General features: G+C 47.6%; 1 protein-coding gene across 2 annotated transcripts; it reads left to right on the forward strand.

Annotated features, from left to right (window-relative positions):
• The first annotated feature begins 1,657 nt into the window (after window positions 1-1,657).
• On the forward strand, window positions 1,658-13,982 carry LOC144732535 (pseudouridine-5'-phosphatase-like). 2 transcript variants are annotated; one of them, XM_078613944.1, is made up of 4 exons: window positions 1,658-1,785; window positions 4,502-4,720; window positions 11,070-11,299; window positions 13,404-13,982. In XM_078613944.1, the coding sequence occupies exons 1-4, from the start codon at window positions 1,704-1,706 to the stop codon at window positions 13,581-13,583; spliced, it is 711 nt and encodes a 236-aa protein (XP_078470070.1). In that variant the 5' UTR covers window positions 1,658-1,703; the 3' UTR covers window positions 13,584-13,982. The 2 variants fall into 2 exon arrangements, with proteins under 2 accessions (XP_078470070.1, XP_078470071.1); XM_078613945.1 differs by lacking the exon at window positions 1,658-1,785 and adding an exon at window positions 1,811-2,064.
• The last annotated feature ends 55 nt before the right edge of the window (window positions 13,983-14,037 follow it).

Below are 14,037 nucleotides of genomic sequence, written 5' to 3' on the forward strand. Positions count from 1 at the left end.
GTTTTTTGTTAAAAAAATCAGTGCAAATATAATGCAAACTACAGGTGCACAACTTGCCAACATCTTCCGGAAGACCTCTACCAACTTGTCAACATCTTCCGGAAGACCTCTACCAACTTGTCAACAATCTTCCGGAAGATCTCTACCAACTTGTCAACATCTTCCGGAAGACTTCTACCAACTTGGCAACAATCTTCCGGAAGACCTCTACCAACTTGCCAACAATCTTCCGGAAGACCTCTACCAACTTGGCAACAATCTTCCGGAAGACCTCTACCAACTTGTCAACAATCTTCCGGAAGACCTCTACCAACTTGTCAACAATCTTCCGGAAGACCTCTACCAACTTGGCAACAATCTTCCGGAAGACCTCTACCAACTTGGCAACAATCTTCCGGAAGACCTCTACCAACTTGCCAACATCTTCCGGAAGACCTCTACCAACTTGCCAACAATCTTCCGGAAGACCTCTACCAACTTGCCAACATCTTCCGGAAGACCTCTACCAACTTGTCAACAATCTTCCGGAAGACCTCTACCAACTTGTCAACATCTTCCGGAAGACCTCTACCAACTTGGCAACAATCTTCCGGAAGACCTCTACCAACTTGGCAACAATCTTCCGGAAGACCTCTACCAACTTGGCAACAATCTTCCGGAAGATCTCTACCAACTTGTCAACATCTTCCGGAAGACTTCTACCAACTTGGCAACAATCTTCCGGAAGACCTCTACCAACTTGCCAACAATCTTCCGGAAGACCTCTACCAACTTGGCAACAATCTTCCGGAAGACCTCTACCAACTTGGCAACAATCTTCCGGAAGACCTCTACCAACTTGCCAACATCTTCCGGAAGACCTCTACCAACTTGCCAACAATCTTCCGGAAGACCTCTACCAACTTGCCAACATCTTCCGGAAGACCTCTACCAACTTGGCAACAATCTTCCGGAAGACCTCTACCAACTTGGCAACAATCTTCCGGAAGACCTCTACCAACTTGGCAACAATCTTCCGGAAGACCTCTACCAACTTGCCAACATCTTCCGGAAGACCTCTACCAACTTGGCAACAATCTTCCGGAAGACCTCTACCAACTTGCCAACAATCTTCCGGAAGACCTCTACCAACTTGCCAACATCTTCCGGAAGACCTCTACCAACTTGCCAACAATCTTCCGGAAGACCTCTACCAACTTGCCAACATCTTCCGGAAGACCTCTACCAACTTGGCAACAATCTTCCGGAAGACCTCTACCAACTTGGCAACAATCTTCCGGAAGACCTCTACCAACTTGGCAACAATCTTCCGGAAGACCTCTACCAACTTGCCAACATCTTCCGGAAGACCTCTACCAACTTGCCAACAATCTTCCGGAAGACCTCTACCAACTTGCCAACATCTTCCGGAAGACCTCTACCAACTTGTCAACATCTTCCGGAAGACCTTTACCAACTTGTCAACATCTTCCGGAAGACCTCTACCAACTTGTCAACATCTTCCGGAAGACCTCTACCAACTTGTCAACATCTTCCGGAAGACCTTTACCAACTTGTCAACATCTTCCGGAAGACCTCTACCAACTTGTCAACATCTCCCGGAAGACCTCTACCAACTTGGCAACAATCTTCCGGAAGACCTCTACCAACTTGGCAACAATCTTCCGGAAGACCTCTACCGACTTGGCATCATCTTCCGGAAGATGCCTTCTCCCTCTGCCGGCAGGGTCTGGGACATGTCTTCCGTGAGCCATGTCATCTTTGACATGGATGGACTCCTCCTGGGTCAGTTCGTTTCTTCCTGCGCCGCAGGGCGCTGCAGCTTGCACGCTCCGACAGTGCTGGCCGCTCGCAGGCGCCGTGCCGGTTTGCGTCTCTGTGCCGCTTCGTGATCTATCACTCGGGCGGACGCAGCCCGCGACGTAGGCCGCTGGTCAGGCTCCTTGTGTGTGTTGAGTTTTCTCTGGCAGGCGGAGGTGTTGATTAATGTTTGTACAAGGATAGTAACGGCCTCCTATGGTCAACTCCACTGCTGGATGAGGGCCCTTCCCACACGTCGCCCGAGTAAGTGTTGGCTGATTTGACAATACTTCACCACTGCCGGTAAGAGGCCGTCCATAAATGACGTCACGCGATTTTAGACGATGTGGACCCCCCCCTCGTCACACGGCGTCACAAAAAGTCAGACCCTCCCCCCTCAAATATGACGTCACAAAGCTCTGTCCCCCAAAAATATAAAACATGCTTCAAATCGCTTTAAACTATTGTCATTGTAGTGCGTATTTAATGTGACGCCGCACTCTGATGTTGTAGGAGAAAACTTTTATTAAAAAGTCTATTTAATTAAGTAGAACGTGTCGTCTATATTTATTTAAAGTTGCGCATTTTCATGTGACGTCATATTTCTCAACCCCCCCCCCCCCCTTCGTCACACATCGTCACAAATGTCTGACCCCCCCCCCCCCAGGTGCGTGACGTCATTTATGGACGGCCCCTAAATGTAGGTTGGTAAAGGCGGGCTGCAGATATAGATTGTGGGAGCATAGAAGTACCGTACAGTAATGGACTGTTCCGCATTGCCCGATGGAGACCTGCCCGTGCAAGATGCTTCGCTACCCCGGCCGCTGCCCAGGAAGAAAACCCTTCAGAGGTCTCCTGAGTGATTTGGCCACAGACACTTTAAGATTTAGCAGCAACTAAAAGCTTTGCTTAAGCTTAAGATAAACGTTGTACAATCACACTTAATAAAGCCGCGTGGACAATTGTGCTCATTTGTCACGTACACAAAACGTCAAATAGTTACTACTTCAGCCCACTGCATACTCTTAGGCTATTTCGGTAAAGTCACGTAGGTGAAACATAAAAATAAAATTAATAGAAATAAAATAGTAAATCACGACGTTTCGGAGGCAACACAAGTCTCCGTCATCAGGTGGGACCGTCACAGCTAAAATTAGTGCATCAAGTGAGGCAAAATTCCAAGAGACCAGCCCTTAAATACAAGTTAAGGGGGAGGGGCTTGTCTGAATGTGGAAGCCAGGGAATGGAACGTGGGGGTGGTGGGCGGGGCTACAAGAAAAATTGGCCAACATCGTCAATGTGTGCAAGAGAACAATCGGTGTACCTCGACCGAAACCGGTGTTGGTTGAGAATCGAAATACAAAAAAGCAGTACTGTTAAACGCTGGGGATGTCAACACTCGGTAAAGTAGAAAAGTACCTGTCAAATAAGATGGTACAACTCAAGCCCACTTCATCTCCACGGGAGTATTTATTTTGCTGCCACTGTCGTTAGTCTCAAGCACCGACGTATCTTTTCATTGTTACATCAGCCGTCGTGTCCACCACGACACGAACCATCGACTGCTCTGAACTGACACGTTATCCGTTATACTCTAAGCAGCGATTTTACTTACCTCTCCGAATCGCCCTCAATGTATCTCGTCGCGAAGCCGAGTTGAGCTTGGTTAGTATTTAAATGGAAAACACCCTTGGAAGACCAGGTAGGTAGGCTTGGAAGACCAGGTAGGCTTGGAAGACCAGGTAGGCTTGGGAGGCCAGGTAGGCTTGGGAGGCCAGGTAGGCTTGGGAGGCCAGGTAGGCTTGGAAGACCAGGTAGGCTTGGGGGGCCAGGTAGGATTGGGGGGCCAGGTAGGCTTGAAAGACCAGGTAGGCTTGAAAGACCAGGTAGGCTTGGGAGGCCAGGTAGGCTTGGGAGGCCAGGTAGGCTTGGAAGACCAGGTAGGCTTGAAAGACCAGGTAGGCTTGGGAGGCCAGGTAGGCTTGGGAGGCCAGGTAGGCTTGGAAGACCAGGTAGGCTTGAAAGACCAGGTAGGCTTGGGAGGCCAGGTAGGCTTGGAAGACCAGGTAGGCTTGGGAGGCCAGGTAGGCTTGGGAGGCCAGGTAGGCTTGGGAGGCCAGGTAGGCTTGGGGGGCCAGGTAGGATTGGGGGGCCAGGTAGGCTTGGGGGGCCAGGTAGGCTTGGGAGGCGACGTTGTACTCTTGAAACTTCAGAGCTTTGTCTGTCAACCCCGCCGATGCATGGGTTGGTTTTCTCTGGATACTCCAGTGTTCACCAAACAATATTGCACGGAATTGGCCAAAGTTCACAGAAAGGAGTGCTGAGACTCGGGCCTTCCCTTGTAAGTAACGCAGCAGCTGCTGCTGCTGCTGTGCGTGCGTGCGGCGACTTTGCTCGTGTGCGACGACGGGGCTGATCTCCAATTGTACTCGTTGACATGAACATGCCAATCTCTCCCTTTAACGCAGCTGCTGTGCGTGCGTGCGTACCCTTGGGTGACACCCACCTCAAACCTAAAGATAACCTCTTGTTGCAGCAGCCCCTTCTTGTTCAGCAGTTCTACTGCTGTGTCTTTCTACCTGATGACGATTGCTTGTGTTGCCGTGATTTATTATTTATTTTTATACCTACGTGGCTTTACCGAAAGAACCAAAGAGTATGCACGGCATTGTTACGATGATGACGATTATTGTTATTGCAGACACGGAGCGCCTGTACACGGAGGTGTTCGAGGACATCTGCAGGCCTCACGGCAAGCGGTACACCTGGGAGCTCAAGTCGCAGGTGATGGGCAAGAAGTCGCTTGACGCGGCGCGCGTCATCCGCGATGCGCTGGAGCTGCCGATGACGCCCGAGGAGCTGCTGGCAGAAAGCATCGCTCGCCAGGAGAAGGTCTTTCCCAGCGCACGGCTCTTACCGGGTACCTGCTTGCGTGATGTCGGCCCAGTTTGAGCTGGCTTTGTTGCATCTTGCGCGTTCAGACGCGCTTCTGCGGCCGTCTGGGATGCTGTTCCAATTTGAGGAAGCCGCTGGAGCGGTGCACTTTTAAATCTCGATTCAAAACTAATTTCTTTAGAACTTATTTTTGTGTCGACTACGTAGGCTGCGAAAGAAGTTCAACATACGTATGTGTGCACGTCGCCATTCGGTTATGCGCAGCGTTTGGTTAGCGTGTGTGGAGGAGCGTCCGTCTCGTGTGCTTTGAAGTGCTTTGAGTGATTGTTTTAATAACGTGCATTCTCTTGCTCGGGTCATGTTTACTTTTTACCCGAGTAGAATTTCAAGTTTACCTTTTTGTAAATGCAGCAAGTGTAGTTTTTGCAAACTTATAGTGTTGCTATATAGTATTTTTTCCAATATTAAATAACTTTTCCTGCAGCACACACTGTGTTCATAAAATCGACTCGTGTTAACATCACACGATTACAAAAACACATGTCAAACAAAAAATGGGCTTGCTGACAAATACAAGAAAGCTATACACAAATGCAAACATCTTGGTATTGCTTCCAAAGCTTCCGGAATAGGATTTCTCGCAGAAAAGTATGAAAAGCATCAAAATTTTCTGATCAAATTTGGGATGGATCCATCGACTCTCTTGAGTTGGTGAAAAATCACGAGAGGTCACCATCCCTGCCACCTTGCACAGCTGCAGGTTTGGGGCAAGCGCCAAGCGTTTCCGCACAGGACACTACGAAGAAGCGGAGAAGATGCTGCCGAACCGGTGTCCGTCTGGACGCTCAAAGAACTTGCCTGTGTGCGGCGCACTGCTTTTCGACACAGCCAGACAAATCGCCAAAGAGCCTGGGGGCCTCAACGAATTCATGGCTTCCTGGAGCGATTAATAAATAAATATATACAACGACACGGGAAAATCCTCAGGGTGCAGATCGGCAAATATGTCACTCCGGTCGACCATTTTAAGCAAAAGCTGCCCCCTCTGCCGCAACGGTACGATCCCAATGGCATTGAGTGGCGATTGACCATCCCCATCGTCCCAATGATGGGGATGATTATTCTGGTTATGTGATGGATTGTCGAATGAGTAGCAGTGGAACAATTCACCTTCCATGGCGGCTCTGTGATTTGTAAGGATTCAGGGTCCTTATATGCTTCAATATGAATTTATTTTTCAATACTATCTAACTCAGGTTGAAAGCGTTAATGCATTAGCTCTGTCCGTCCATCGGTAACAGGGGTTCATGGTAACTCGTGCAAAGATGATCTAATATGAACAAAATTGTAGGATAAAGTTAAGTTGCCATTGGGGACCTACCCCAGAGAAAAGGGTTGCGACAAACGCGGACACGAAATCCAGCGCAACAAAACATTCGCCTTGATGCTGACACCGTAACAGCCCTTACTAATGAGATAATTGAGTGTGACATCATCTTGTGACATCCCATGTGATGCGCCGTACGATATCCCATTGTGCGACTGAGAACGTGATATTGTCAACGGTAATTAAACACGTTCGAGGACAAACACGTTTCACAAAACCCGACAGAATGCAAGATTTTTTTGTTCTTTCAACATTGCTGTTAGTGGTAGCACCTTTAGAAGCTGCAGGGGTGATATCAACCCATTCCATGCAAAATTGAAAACTAATTTCTGTAGAACTGCTTTTTGTGTCTGATTAGCACGGTTGGCTACGTATGGCGCAAAAGAAGTTCAACGTACATGCATACAATAGACAATCAAGACTGCAGTAATCCGTGGTGATACGTTGGTGGGGGCGGTGGCGTATCGAGGATCCCGTTAATTCGAGGCACACCGTGGAGGCTTTTCTCGTCATTTGCGAGACAGATTTTGCGACGAGGCTGTGTGCCGCGTGTTACAGGAAGGGAAGTAGCCGTGCCACTCCGTTCATCCCCAAAAACTCCACGGATTACAGGAGCGGTGCAGGGACCAATTGAAAAAACGTCAAATCTTACACCCTGCAATTTGATGCAAGTATTGTTTTTTATAAACAATAATTAATCGGTGCATCGTTCCACTCCTAATGAGCCACTGTATTTTACGCAGTTTGCAAGTAAATATCAGGTGATAGGTCAGGAACAATTCACTTCCCGCATCACCACGCAATTTCATGAACTTTCATCATTGGAGGTCATCATTATATGAACAAATATATGCTTTTTTCTCGTGTATTTTGTCCAAATAATTTGCAAACATTTTTTACAAAGTGTAAATAATCCTTTCTTAAATGTACTCCATTTAACGCGCATATCTTAAGCATAAGCGTCTATTTTGAGTGGACGAGTTGATTAATCTCTATACTCGTGTAAAATCACTTTTTTTTCACAGCAGAGGACAGGAATGGGATATTTTCTGCGACGAGTTTGCCTGAGGGTAATGTGAATAAAGAAGCTGTCTTCTCACAAGGAGACACAAGGAGACACAAGGAGACACAAGGAGAAATAATGAACACTGCTATCCTGCATTACTCACACTCTGATTCACCGCATCTTAAGAGCCATTTTTTGCATTGCCCTCCACGCCGCATTCCAGGAAACCGATAATCTGCGGCCCGATGCTCCACCGCGTGATGTTACGTCTGTGCTGAGTGCAGGGGCATCTGAGACAACTGCTATCAACGCAGGTCTAACTCGAGCATAGAGAGCCACTTAACTCTGTGGAGACTGTGACTCAAAGCAACCATTGTTTTGTAGCTGCTGCTCCTTCATACTGCAAATGTGAAAATTATGCACTGGTAATTTTAGCTATGGATGTTGTGGTCCTTTAAGTCGTACGCGTGTTTGTGTGTTAAAATGCTTAGCCCGAATGAGAATAGATAAGCATTTGTTCATTTATTTCCCTCCAAAATTGTGCTTGTCGGCATTATGTTTAGTTTTATGCAGCGTAGTTTGTGCAACCTGCATCTCACAACCGCTGAGGAACCACAGATGAGCTGGAAGGTAGCCAGGCAGAGAGCTGGAGACAATGATTGCCCAAGTTCTGCAGTCCTCTCTATATCAAGACGTTTTCATCCAATAAATGAGTGTGTATCACGTCATGAGATGAAACACATTCAATTATTTTAGAGAGCAGTGCAACCGTTCATGTTGGAGAATGGCCCATAAAAGTGGATATCACAGGGCTACTGCTGAGTTCTCTTCAGGTGACCTCTGGCTCACACAGTGAAAGGGCAGCACCTTACCACCTGCCTCTGACAGTGAGAGTAAGACTTTTTGCATGATGGTCAAACTGACATACGTGATTCTCAGAGCTCGAATTCGGGATAATTAAATGCAGAACCGAATTGAGTGATGGGGTTTTTGTTGTTGTTGTGCAGTCATTGGTGACCACCCTAAAACCACCAACGCTCTCTACACCTGAGAACCCGGTTAACCACAGGCGTCGCCTGGATTCCAGCCCAGGATCTCAGCTCTGCCAGCTCACAGATCTGACCTCTGAGCGACCTGGCCACCTCAAGGATAGCTTCATCTCATACAGCCACTCTTTCCAGTCACAAACTCAAGCATTTCTTAATTTCAAACAGTGTTGTGTGTCCCCTCCCCACTGAGAACAGTAACACATCCTCAACAAAACAATAAATTGCGCACAAATGGTCTCGCAGAAACGAACATAACGCGGCAATCGTGCGGGACAATTGGGTTCTCCGTGATGTAAAAGCCATGTGACATGTGATGGCGTTTAAATGGGCTTCCTTTTACTGCCCGGATGCAGTGAAGAAGGGCGCACACTTCCCTTGCAAGAAATGTAATATCCGCCATTAAAATACTGCTGATAAACACATTAGGTGTTTCTGTGGACTGAAACTGCCCCTCGTTATTATTATTATCACTTACAAGCCGTAGCTGGCTCTGCGTTCCCTCACCGTGTAGTGTTAGATTATCGTTCCCTCACTGTGTAGTGTTAGATGAATGCGCTTTAAAGTGCAGTCTGTTGCCGAGCTAATGTCGCGCTCGTCTTATCAGGACTGTTGTAAGAACAGCCCTGATCGCACGGAGGAAAATAAGCCACCAGCTCAGCGCAACGGAAGTGTAACGATGCATCGGTTCACTTTGATTCTTAAGCTCACAACGTACATGCCCTTTGTTAATCTGCTGCTGGACATAGGCCTACCCCACGCTGGTGGTCACAGGAGTTGATTGACCGTAATTGACCACTCTGCTCGGTGCGGGTTGGTGGAGGGGCACCCCTAGGACCAGTTCAGATATGACGCACCACTCGCCGTTGTCTGTGGTCAGGAATCGAACACGGGTCACCAGGTCTCATGGTGCAGCTTTTCTGGCTAGCACTCGGCCCGCAATTTATCGTAACTCATGGGGAACGAGTTAACCGCAGTGGAAATCCGGGCTGTAGCGCATTCTTTGTTAATGCCTGAAACACCTGGAATTCCTTTGCCTCAAAAATGTCCCTGGCTACCCTCCCTTCTAAATCACAATGTGATGCTTAGCTGTCGACTCTGTGATAACGGCACTTACAATTTATAATTGACACATATGGCTGTCTGTTTATGATACTCGTGCAACATACACCCTAATTATCATTGAATATTTTCTGTAACTTAATTTTATGATCAATGATTTCTAATAGTAATTTGTCCGAGCCAAATTTGTGACAGGAAATATATTTTATTTAATATAATTTATGCTTGTACACTGTTTCCATCTTTTACACGATTGTTGTGTTGGCTATCATTGTATCTATTACATGGTTGCATTGGCTATAATTTGAAATCGTTTTTTTTGCGCTCTGATTTATAGTCGCTTCGTTGTTGTACCCTTTTTTACGTAAATATACAACTGAGAATATCCTCATCATTTCGACCTCTTCCCTTGGTTCAACAAAACAAACTTTGGAACGCAGCGTGCGACCGATCGCCGTGTGACCTCGGTTGCTCCTATGGATCTCGGCGACTGGAGCTGCAGAAGCTGCAAGAGCTGCAGGAGAGACGCGTGCCGGGGTGAAGCTGGGAGTGCTTTCCCCCCTCCCGCCCTCCTTTCCCGCCCCGAGCAAAAACCCCGATTTTAGTTGAATTACGTCAAAAGGGATTTATCACTTCCACGTCGTGCATTAGGGATATAATGCTGGGTAATGCGCAGTACCCAGGGATGATGCCACTCTTTGTGATATCGGGTCACCGATATTTGACCGTGTACCGTACGCGTGCAGCCCTCTTGGGAAGAGGTGCCGCCACATTGCCACTTTGGATGTGGGGGGTTATTGACCGTAATTCACCACTCCAATCGGCGCGGGGTCGGTGAAGGCAGGGAGCATGGTATGGTACAATAGGAGATATTGCTGCACTGCTACTTAACACGTAGCTCCCTATGACACCTATTTTACGTGTGGTCGCTGGCCATCCAAATGCTATGCAGGCTCATTCATGCATAGCTCCTGAGGTCTGATTAAAAAGCAAAATATTCTGAGTGATTTAAGTCATAGAATTACCGTGTGTGTGGGTAAATGTGTAAGAATGTGAATGGCACTGTAGTTGGTGTATTTTGTACTGAAAATTCCAGGCGATAAGACTTGCCCTTTGAACGGACTGTACTATTTATTGACCTATGCGGTCATGAAATGTGTTGTTATGAAATATGTTGTTGATAGTTTAGTGCACGCGTAATTTGATTGTATCTGATTACTCTTGACACGGTAACTATGTACATATGCAATTTAATTCAGGCAGTGTTTTGGACAATGCATAAAAAAACATTGCGAGTAAAGGATCCAAAGATGAGCCCCAAAACACATATCTCTTGTTTTAGATGCTTCATTAAAGATTGCTGGAGCAGTGAATCTTTGGTAAGCAACTTTACTCTGAAGCCTAACTGCCTGGGTTTGATCCCCGGCCACAAACAAAGTCGGTAGCAAGTGATATCTGAACCAGTTCTGCACTGCGCCCATCCACGACCTCCGGTCATCCTCACAGCCGTGGCTTTTGGCTAGCCATCGAACAAAGATGGTCACCGTACCGCGCTTTCAGATGCGCTTCTGCGGCCATCTGGAACACTCTTCCTTCTGGTATTAGGAGGCCACTGGAGCTATGCACTTTTAAATCATTTAGATTGAAAACGGATTTTTTTGGAACTCCTTTTTTGTTGAGTTTGTTGTCCCTCTCCCAGCATCTCCCAATTAGCACGGTTGGCTATGTACGGTGCGAAAGAAGTTCAACATACATACATACATACACTCGACCCCTTGACCAGCCCGCACCGTCCAGCATGTGAGCTATGGCATAAGACGGACCGTGCACGACGTCCAACTAACGACGGCGTGCCGCCCCGTGACGAGCGCAGGCGTGGAGCGGCTGATCGGGCACCTGCACGGGCACGGCGTGCCCATGGCCGTGGCCACCAGCTCGGCGCGGGCCACCTTCCAGATGAAGACCACCAACCACGGCGGCCTCTTCTCGCTCTTCCGCCACACGGTGCTGGGCGACGACCCCGAGGTGCGCAGCGGCAAGCCAGCGCCGGACGCCTTCCTGGTGGCCGCTCGCCGCTTCCAGCCGCCCGCCCGGCCCTCGCAGGTGAGCGCCCAGGATGTGACCCCCGCCGGCGTGCCCCCCTCTCCTGTGCTGACCCCATAGTCTAGAGCTTCCTGCTGGCCGTCTGCTCTGCAGGCTCCCAGCCCTTGCACGGTGTCCGGCCGTGTGCTCAGCAGGCTCCAAGCTCCCAGCCCTTGCACGGTTGCATGGAAAAGAGACAGGCCTCTGAATGTCGGAGGTGGAGAGAGAACGGCGACAAAGACTAATTTGCGCTCTGCGATGTGTCGTCGGCTTGTACCGCGTGTTCTTAGCGAAGGGAGTGAACAATGCATGCTACACGGCCTGACTGCAACTAGCAGATAAGATGTTTACTCCATAATATTGATGCTTTGTGAGTAAATTGTATTTTAGAGAGGGTAAAATACATCAACTTGAATACTCTACAATATTTAATGCTAACATACATGGAGTATGAATTAACTTGGAGCCTTACATTGTTACCGCAATGTTACTATTGTATAAAAACGAATGGAAGAAAAAATATTTCTCAATGAGATCTTTCACATTTTTTAAATTCCAAAATAATTTAAATCCACGAACACAATATAGATTAGCGGGGCGTATATATGTGTATGTATGGTGAACTTCTTTCGCATTGTACATAGCCAACCGTGCTAATGAAAGGTGTGGGGCACGTGACCAAACGCCCCCTCAAGGGCCCCGAAGATCAAATGACCACTCCTTCGCCAAGGCCGCGTCAGCTGCCATACACACTCAGGCTGCGCAGCAGAGTCGCTACTCGCATCATTTCACGTTAAATTAATCCTTTCCCATTCCGATGACGTCTGCAAGTTGCAGGGTGGGTCCCGTTCACCGCTGAATCTCGGAAGATGCAAGCGGTTCGCGTTGATTTTATTTAGAGAGACGTTGCGACGTTGTTTTTAAATACATTGCATTCACCGCAGAGAACTGTAGCGACACGGCCGCACTCTATGATAGCAGACGTCAAAATATGCCTTGGTACGTCTTCCGATAAAGTTATTTTATTTAAGTTTTCTTCCAATTCCATTCCGCGTATGATCGTTGACACCGCGTATGATCGTTGTACGCGGGGTTGCTGATATAATGCGATCGCTGTCCTGAGGTCGGGATCCACACAAATAATACGTTCCGACAAACCACGTTCGTTATGAACTGGCAATCTTTATGAGCAGGGTTCCTTCCCAAGTGTAAAAGGCATAATAGATAACTTGTCCAGAGTGCTTCTAGTCCCTGTTCAAGTCCAGGCTCCCAGGTTCAAGAACTACCTCTTGTCCTCGACCTATTGTATATAGATGCACGTGCCTCTCCGGCATCGAGAGATGCTGAAAGTTGTTCACAATGTCAACAAAGTCCCGTTACACCTTATAAATAGGTTCATGTGATTGAATGTCATTGTAATGTGTTGCTATTCAAGCACAAATTGTTATGGGACACGCAGACGAATTTCACACCATCACTTTTTGCTTTTGGCCTGAGGGTGAAGTTGATTTTGTTTAACCAGATGAGATCGCAAGAAACAAAGATAGTCTTATTTGCAAGCATGACCTGGGGAATTGGTATGTCTGAAGGTGGCGAAGATTGCTATGATATAATCCCAATTAAAGAATATGAAGTATTATTTTTTAATTTGGAAAATGTTGACTGATGCCGGCACACAACGGCCTACTCTTGCCAATGGCAGCGGGGGATCTTTGACATCCACAGTGAAGCAGATGGACACGTGATATTGTGGTTATAGTGCACTAACCACTGCACCCACCGCTCCCCTTAATTTGCATTACGAGTGATTAATTTTAAAGAATTTGGATCAATTATAAATAGTTTTGCTTGTATTCATACTTTAGGTGTCAGGACACTTATTAATGTCGCTATATTCCCCTGTTAGGCAGTGCATTTAGTAGCATCACATAGTCTAGAAACACCATTGCATAAGCTTAATCGTATTCCGCATTTTAATTAAGAGCTCGCCCTTGTTTGATTGCTTATGTTCTGTCCTTTAGCTGCCACTGTTATTACTCGCTACCGGCTGCATACAATGTGCCATCTTTTCTCACCACACCGGCGGGAGCTAAATCGTCCCTGCACTTGCGTTTCCGTCCGACAGTGCCTGGTGTTCGAGGATGCCCCGCTGGGGGTACAGGCGGGGCTGGCGGCCGGGATGCAGGTGGTGATGGTCCCGGACGAGAACCTGGACTCGAAGCTCACGGCCGGCGCCACGCTGGTGCTGCGCTCCCTGCAGGACTTTGTGCCCGAGTCGTTCGGGCTGCCGGCGTACAGCGACTGAGCGAACGATCGCGTGGGAAGGGCTGGAGAAAGAGAGAGCGGCCGTTCGAATAATGCTGGGTGATGGCGATGGTTTGACTGGCTTACGGAGTCTTCTTCTTACTTATGTTGTGGGGTTGATCAGGAATGTGCTTAAATGTTCGTGTCGACGTTGGCGAGTGAGCAAGTGGGTGGCTTCAGGAGTGACCTGGTGAATGTCTGAATCGCGGCTGGCGCATGAACGAAGCGAGCGGTGTGTGGTGATTGTGGAGGTCATGTGGGCCCCTGGGAGAAAGGAATCTGTGCGTTCCCCCTATGTTGAGATTAACACTCTAAAGTTTACAAACCATACTACAGTCGGTGGCAGTAATTTTCCAAAGGATTCTAGAACTTGCAGATAAATAAAAATATATGTAATATACAGTTTTTCGTCGTACTAAGTTTTTATTATTATTTACGTTTCCCAGAATAAATTA

This window comes from Lampetra planeri, chromosome 43, assembly GCF_965212315.1.
Source record: "Lampetra planeri chromosome 43, kcLamPlan1.2.h2, whole genome shotgun sequence".
In the NCBI taxonomy this organism is placed as follows: Eukaryota; Metazoa; Chordata; class Hyperoartia; order Petromyzontiformes; family Petromyzontidae; genus Lampetra; species Lampetra planeri.

Excerpts from the sequence above, each read along its gene's own strand:
- LOC144732535 (XM_078613944.1), top strand. The coding sequence starts at position 1,704 with ATGCCTTCTCCCTCTGCCGGCAGGGTCTGGGACATGTCTTCCGTGAGC. Across the intron at positions 1,786-4,501 it reads CATGGATGGACTCCTCCTGG|ACACGGAGCGCCTGTACACG; the intron begins GTCAGTTCGTTT and ends TTGTTATTGCAG. Across the intron at positions 11,300-13,403 it reads CGCCCGCCCGGCCCTCGCAG|TGCCTGGTGTTCGAGGATGC; the intron begins GTGAGCGCCCAG and ends TCCGTCCGACAG.